At 40.5% G+C, this 7,987-nt stretch overlaps 1 protein-coding gene across 1 annotated transcript in view; it reads right to left on the reverse strand.

The window, feature by feature from the left end:
• The window catches only part of LOC105812130 (canalicular multispecific organic anion transporter 1-like), a 171,550-nt gene extending 164,006 nt beyond the window's left edge, over nucleotides 1-7,544 (reverse strand). Inside the window, exon 1 of the mRNA XM_012646516.1 lies at nucleotides 7,473-7,544. Coding sequence (XP_012501970.1) covers nucleotides 7,473-7,544 — 72 coding nt within the window. The remainder of the gene's footprint in view (nucleotides 1-7,472) is intronic.
• Nucleotides 7,545-7,987: the final 443 nt, after the last annotated feature.

Here is a 7,987-nt window from a genome sequence, read left to right on the forward strand (position 1 = left end):
GAGATTATAACATCTCCAGAAAATTCTTCCTATTGACTTGGTGGGTTCAACCAAGAGAAGAAGAGTTTAAAAAGGGAAGGCATCAAAAATAATCATTTTACATTTTTAGAGTCAGCATCACTCTCTTTGTATTTCGAAAAGTAAAACTGACCAAGTTAAATTTGGTATTTAGAAATTGTCTCACATTTAACAACTTTTGCATTGTCTTCTCTAACCCAGTTCTGATTCCATACTCAAACATAAAAAGTATTTACCATATTTTAAAATTTCTGAACCTAGAAGGAATGAGTGAAATGAAATTTCATCCTATGCAGCAAAATGTCCTAAGTAGAGAAAAGAAAATAAGATATTTGACTCCAAATCCGTTCTCTGTGTTATAGCAAATGATATAATATAAATCATTTAAGACGTATATAACTTACTAAAATGGATCTATCCTTATAGGATTGTTGCAAGAACACAATGACAAATGACATCTGCACTCAAATTTTTATTGCAGCACAATTCACAATTGTAAAGATGTGGAATCAACCCAAGTGCCCAACAATTCATGAGTGCATTAACAAAATATGAGATACACACACACACACACACACACACACACACACACATTCACACACTGTGGAATACTACTCGGCCATGAAGAAGGATGAATTAATGACTTTTGCAACAATTTGGATGGAATTGGAGACCATTCTCCTAAGTGAAGTAGGTAAAGATGGAAAAACAAACACCACATGTCCTTGGTATTAAACCGGAACTAACCAACTAACTGATGAGCACACATCTGCACAGAGGAAAGTAAAACTCAATGGAAATCAAGCAGGGGTTAGGGGAGAGGAGAGGATAGGCAAAAACCTACCTAATTGGTACAATGAACACTATCTAGGTGATGAACACACTTATAACCCTGACTCAAGCATAACAAAATCAATACATGTAACCACAAACATTTATATCCCTGTAATATTTCAAAATGAAAATAATTAAAAAATATTTATCACACCATTAGCCCAAAACCACAACTCAAATATGTGAACAATAACAACATCATCACTATCGTTACTGGAAATATTATTTGAAAAATAAGTACACAAATTATTTGGGAAAATATTGTAAAATTCTCTAATTAACATGAAGGATATATTTTACTACATACGTTCAAATTTTACAGGGAATTGCCAATTTGATAATTCGCTATCAATGAAAGGATCTTATTCATATCCAAAACACATGTATTCCTGTGGCAGACTATAAATGGCTACAAATTCTTTGCAGCTTTTCCCTTCAAGAGGTAGAATCTATTTCTCCCCTCTGGAAACTGGGCTGGCATTGTGTCTTGTTTTGATCATGGACATGCAACAGGAGTGACATTGAACGAACTCCAATTCTAAGCCTCAAAAAGCTTACCACTTCCCTTCTTACTGTGCTTGGAATCCTGAGTGCACCATGTGACTGAGCCCCCAAGCTATCCTGCTGGAGAGATCCTGGGGTGGAGAGCTGAGACACTCATCTGACAGTCTGTCACCCCGGCCAACAGCTGGAAAACTGCTAGACACATGCATATGGTGGTTCTAGACCACCCAGCTACCAGCCCACCTGCCAGCTGATTGTACATGCATCAAAGAGCTCAACAGGTATCAGCCAAGCTGACCCAAACCAGGACACTATCCAACTTATCCAGAGAATCATAAATGAAATAAAATGGTGGTTGTTTTAGCACCTAAGTCTTGCAAAGCTACTACAGATGGCTAATTTGGTAGACTAAGAACTCAATATTTGATTTAACATTCCCTCTAGGACTATTTTCCACGTGAAAACATCTTATATGAAGCCTTGTGCATCCTCTGGGAAATAGTCTCCTTAGATGTGGGCCAGGCATTTTATAATGACTATATTACAGTAAAGTCAAAGCATATTTTACCTCCCAGAAGGAATAGCAGCCAGATAAAAAAAAAAATAAAATCTGGTAAAGGTAATTAATCCTTGCCAAGCACCAGGAATGTACAAATGACTTCTCAATGAATAGATAATTACTGAATTCATATTGTGGATTTCACTGAACTTATTATTTATATGTTGCTGCATAGCAATTTCTATATAGCAAAATAGAACATGACAATTTTGACAGTATTTTTCAGTGTTCTAATTTACTCCCATCTTCTCCATTAAATATTTCTCATCCTTTTAACTCACCTATTCTCACTCCACAGCACTTCTATCTGCAGACCTAATTGAACCCAAATAAGTTTCTCATTTCCCTGTCTCCCCACATCTACTACTTCCCTTGTTTTCCAAACTATTTTATTATCTATTGAACTTTTCTACCATTGGGCTTATAGCAGTGGTCCTCAATCTTTTTGGCACCAGGGACCTGTTTCATGGAAGACAATTATTCCAGGTGTGGTTGGGGGATGGTTTGGGGATGATTCAAGCACATTACATTTATGGTGAACTTCATTTCTATTATTATTACATTGGAATATATAATGAAGTAATTATATAACTCGCCATAATGTAGAATCAGTGGGAGCCCTGAGCTTGTTTTCCTACAACTAGACAGTCCCATCTGGGGTGATGTGAGACAGTGACACCCAAAGTGTGTTGCTTACATCCAGTCTACTCTGTAATCTCATTTCAGCTGCTGTCACTACAGAAAACCCTGCTTCACAAAGATAAGATGTTGGAAACAGAAGCAGGCTTTTTGGTGCTTTTGTGGCAATCTCAGGATATTCTGCCTTGACTTTAATCCAGAATGTGTGGAGATTTGAAATTGTCTCTCAAATGTACTTTTAAAGCCACTGTCATTTGCAATCTGAAGCAGTGGATCCTCTTCAAGCACAAAGTTGATTCATCTGGCTCATTCACAAATAGGCCACAGATCCATTCCTTACTAGTTTGTGGGTCTTTTGTGGTGGGGAAGTAATGCTCAAACTCCTTTGAAAGCTGAGATAAGTGATCATGCACCAGCTGGGAGAAAGAAGGCCCTGGCTCAGTCTCTTTCAAAATCTCTGCTAATGTTTGAAACATGTCGAAAATTCCAATGTTCACTCATGGCCTCCATAATTCCAGTTTGGCTTTGCATGCAGCCACTTTATCTGCCAACTTGAACATACTTGTTGTTCTCCCCTGATGTGACAGGTTGAGTTAGTTGTGGAGGTTGAATATGCCATACAAGTAAGCAAGTTTTGCAACCCATTCTGTGTCACTGAAATGTGCTGCCAGTGGTGACTGTTTTTTTGAAAGAAATCTCTGAGTGGCTCTTGTACTCAAAGACCCTGGCCAGTGATCTTCCTTTCAAAAGCCGTCTCACTTCTGTGTATAAGAGAAGATACGTGTGCTCTGCGTCCATCTCCTCACAGAGCTGCATGAACAGACGTGAGTTAAGGGCATGTACTTTAATGGGGTTGATAACTTTAATCATATCCTACAAGATGTTGTTTAGTTCAGGTGACAGTTTTCAGCTAGCCAGCCTTTCTCTATGGATGACACAGTGTGTAGACTCACATTCAGAAAACGACCTCCTTGACCTGAGTAGTGAAACCAGAAAGCCGTCCAGTCATGGCAGCCACTCCATCCGTGCATATACCGACACAAAATGACCAATTCAGTTTTCCTGATATGTAATCATTCAAAGACTTGTATAGTTCTGCAGCTGTGGTGTTGGTTGGCAACAAAAGTGCACATAACATATCCTTATGCACATTCTCCTGAAAAACATATTGCACAATAACAAGCATTGTTGCCTTGTTGTCAACATTGGTAGACTTGTCAACCTGGATTGTGTACCACAATGACTCATTTATTCTAACAATTGTGCCTCAATATCCTCTGCTATTTCATCAGTTAGTTTAGTTACGGTGCTGGCTGAAAGAGGAACACACACCACCTTTTAAACTGCAGCCTCTACTAAAAGTTCATGGCAATGTCTTTAGCAGCAGGCAGGATCAACTCTTCACCAACAGCATAGGGCTTCTTCGCTTCAGCAGTGCGGTTAACCACTACGATGGTCAGTGCTGTCAGTGCAGACATTTGATGAAGTGGTAGCCTTCAATAATTGCTTCTGTTCTTCATGTTCACGTTTTTTTCTTTTGAAAAACTCCAAAGTCTTGTCTTTTAATGCAAGGTGCTTGGTCCCCATGTGGTAAAGCAGTTTTGAAGGTTACATGAAATCGTTGGATAGCTGGTTGCCACATATTATACAAAGCAGGTTTAGAAAATGTGAATCACCTGTTGCAATGAACCACTAATTTAAGTAGGACTCTTGGTATTTTCTTTTAAATGCAGCTTTCATTTTGTTGGCAGTCTTAGAGTCTTCTGCTGTCTCATCATTCCCCTTTTCAAAGAAGCTCTACATTGACGTTTGTTTTTTGCTCATTTTTGCTAGGGTTCGCTTGTGGGCTTACCAAAGCCGTGACTGAGACAAGTGCACAGTGCAGTAAAGAGGTGCAGACAGAAGTGGTAAATAAAATAATGGGTAGGCCACGTGCAGACTAAAATAAGTGTGAGATTCTAACTCAAAGCCTGCCATCAGATGCAGCTGTACAATTGAAGTACATCAACTCATTTGCTATTATAAAGCCTGCCACCAGATGCAGTTTAATTGTCACTTGCACTCACTGATAGAGTTCTGATTTCAGTCTGCAAGCAATTGATTTATTATGGTCTCTGTGCAGTCAAACCTCTCTGCTAATGATAATCTGTACTTGCAGCCACTCCCCAGCGCTAGCATCACCACCTCAGATCATAAGGCATTAGATTCTCACAGGGAGTGCGCAACCTAGATCCCTCACATGGGAGTTTTACAGTAGGGTTCACACTCCTATGACAATCTAATGGCACCACTGATCTGACAGGAGGCAGAGATCAAGCGGTGATGCAAGTGATGGGGAGCAAAGGCTGCAAATTCAGATGAAGCTTCACTTGCTCGCTGCTCACCTCCTACTGTGCAATCCTGTTCCTAACAGGCCATGGAATAATACCAGTCTATGGCTCAGGGGTTGGGGACCACAGGCTTATATTATGCATTACGTAATCATACATTAACATTGTTGACATAAGAGCAATTTTCACTAGTCTGGAAGTCCTGTTATTTCTGGATTATGGCAGAGTAGCAAGAAATATTTAAACCACCAGACCACAACATAGCCAGGTTCATGGTTTAGAGGAGTATGTTGCTTTCAATTTTCCTTGGGTCCAAACTTAAGATGTGGCCTTATGGGGATATAGTTTGTGTGACCAATTACTACGTTTAATATCTCACAACTCCTAATTTTAGGAGCTTCCTTCGTGGATATCATAAGATGGGTCTGGGAATGGTGAAGAAAGTTATGGGAAAGTGAAAGTACATGCTCACGGAAAAGGGAAAACATCTAGAAATCAAAAGGAACTTTTGTCTTCTAATCACTTAAAATGTGCCAGATTTTGTACCATGTATAGTATCTTACCAAATGTAACATACCTTTATGGTGGACCATTTCTGTCCTCCCCATTTTACAGATATGGAAACCAAGGCCCAGAGTTAAAGAAATACCTAAGCTCTTTCAATTAAGAAGTATAAGACACCGGATCTAATCCAGCTAGTTCATTCCATCTTCCAATCATAATCTCACACTCTCAACTTTGTAATAATACCTGGTCAACACTGTTCTGCGCTACTGAGAGAGAACTTTCCTCCTGTCCACTTTCTTCTACTTCACTTCTGGTATTGGTGCTTCAATCCTATTCAGGATTTACTGCCTTTGGTAATTATTTTCCCCCCACTCCAGCCTCCAAGGTCTGATACAGCTTCTGTATTACCATAGCAATTTCAACAAATTCCTCAGGGGTAACGTAAGGGCTCCTTCAGATGTGCACTCATGGAATTTACCCGACTTACCTTACCCAACTATCTCATGATTTCCTGACAGGTGCTTCTTTCCTATTAAACTTAGTGTATCTGGAGGACAGATATTCTGTTTGATTTATCTCTGTATTTCCAATGTCAGTCCAAGGCTTAGCTCATAATAAATATGTTTCACATGAATAAATGAATGAATGAATGATGGGTATATGCAAATCACTACCAAAAATATGTTTATAAGCATCTATTCTTAGGTCATCATGCCAGCCCTAGAAACTTAATCAGAAAGGCGTGTTCTTAGCTTGTAGGTTAGGTAGGGATTTTAACCTGAGATCTAGTATATCAAAGATACAAAGTCTCAACTATAAAATGCAATCACACAAGGTCTTTGATACACTTTGAAATGATAATTTTTTAAATTTGAAATCATAAGAAATAGAGAATGCAATTAAAATGAATATTTTCAACCTAAATGGATTCCCGATCTATGAACCTATCAAAGTTGGATAATAATCAAGGAATAAACATTGTTCGAAAACTAGAGGAAAAGCTGACTAGAATTCTGCGTGATGAAATTGAGTTTTGTGATTTTTCAACCTACAAGTTTGTGATTTATTGCCTTTGGTCACCTTTGTTGTTGCACTGACGAGATTAAACCAGTTTATCTGATTGTGCCTGTCATCTCTACTGTACGGTAAAAAAAGACACATTGTCCTGATGGAGCTTGTTCATATTTTCCAGGGACTTATTTAGTCCCTCTATTTAAAAGACTTTTAAAAGAATATTTTGCATATAATTTATTTTACACTTAAAGAAATGTATAGCTTTGTTTTATATGTGATCAGAAGAATAGCTGTAATATTTATTTGACACTCGGAGTTACTAAAAAAGCCAGGGTTAGAACAAGTTCCCCTGAATCTGAAATCTTTTTTTCCCTTTGTTAGAACTACAGAATCACTTGTGTTAAGGGCCATGTCTAAGCCCCTGTCTTGTATAGTGATGATAAATGAAACAAATGAAACCTTTGTTAGGGAAATTGCTCCTAACACACAACTGAAGGGTTCATTTCTCTGACTACTGCCTTTGCACATGACCCCTACTGTGGAAGAAGCAGGAGTAATCAGGGGACAGAGCCAAGCACAGTTAAGTGTCTGCAGTTTCCAGATTTGGTCCAGACCTCAGAGTCCCCAAACCCAGGTCAGTTAACACACTGAGTATTATTTATCCTGAATTGCTCCTGCAGTTTTAATGAGACCACCCACCAGTTATAGAATTCCACCACAACCTGTAACCCTGCAGCCATGACAGGTCCATTCATTCTCTCAAATACTCATTTCCATTTACTCTGGAGTTAACTTATCTCTTTATACAAAGATGCCCCTTTCTCTCCTCCAAGACTGAGATTGTGATGGCTCAGGTTTCACACCATCCTGGGGACTGATCTTGGCTCTCAAGATTGAGTGTGTATGCGTGTCTGTCTGTCTCTGGGTGTGATTACCACCGAAGCGAGGCTCTAAGACATCAGCCCATGTTCAGGGTCCAAGGAGTCAGCTCTCCCCACTTCCACTCCCCACCCAGAGTAGCCCCAAGACTTGCCACTCCTCTCTCCCCCATGACCAAGGAGCTTTACCTGCGCATCCAGCACCCCCAGGACTTGCTTGTAAGAGCCGCTGGCGTCCCACCTCCGCAGGCTGGAAAACATGGTCAGGGGGCGCCCTGCGACTGGTTGCAGAAAGAGGTGCTGCAGCTGTCACCTCCCTTGGCAGGCATCTGACAATCTGACAGTTCAGTGCGGGGAAGGTGGGTGGGAGGATCTGCGCTCAGGGCTGGCCCAGTCAGCTGTTACCTAGTTGGCTGCCTGCCCTTCTTGGAGGGTGCGCCTGGGTCGGGTGGGGGTAGAATGGGGTGGAGCCAGCTGGAAGGAAAATGGGGAGGGAGAGGAGGAGGGACTTTCTGCAGAGTCAGAGGATCCCTGCCTGGGGGTGGGGGCGGGGTGGGCAGTTCTCAATTGACTCGGTAGTTCTCAAACTTTCCCTTTCCCAGGGTGCTCTGTTAGAAAACCTGAGGCAGAAGCACAGAGCTCATTCCTCTCTGGGATGACATTTGCAAACACAATGTTACAGAAAGTTGTTGAGGACAACGTGC

The sequence above is a fragment of the Propithecus coquereli genome, unplaced genomic scaffold (genome assembly GCF_000956105.1).
Source record: "Propithecus coquereli isolate 6110/MARCELLA unplaced genomic scaffold, Pcoq_1.0 Scaffold244, whole genome shotgun sequence".
NCBI lineage: Eukaryota > Metazoa > Chordata > Mammalia > Primates > Indriidae > Propithecus > Propithecus coquereli.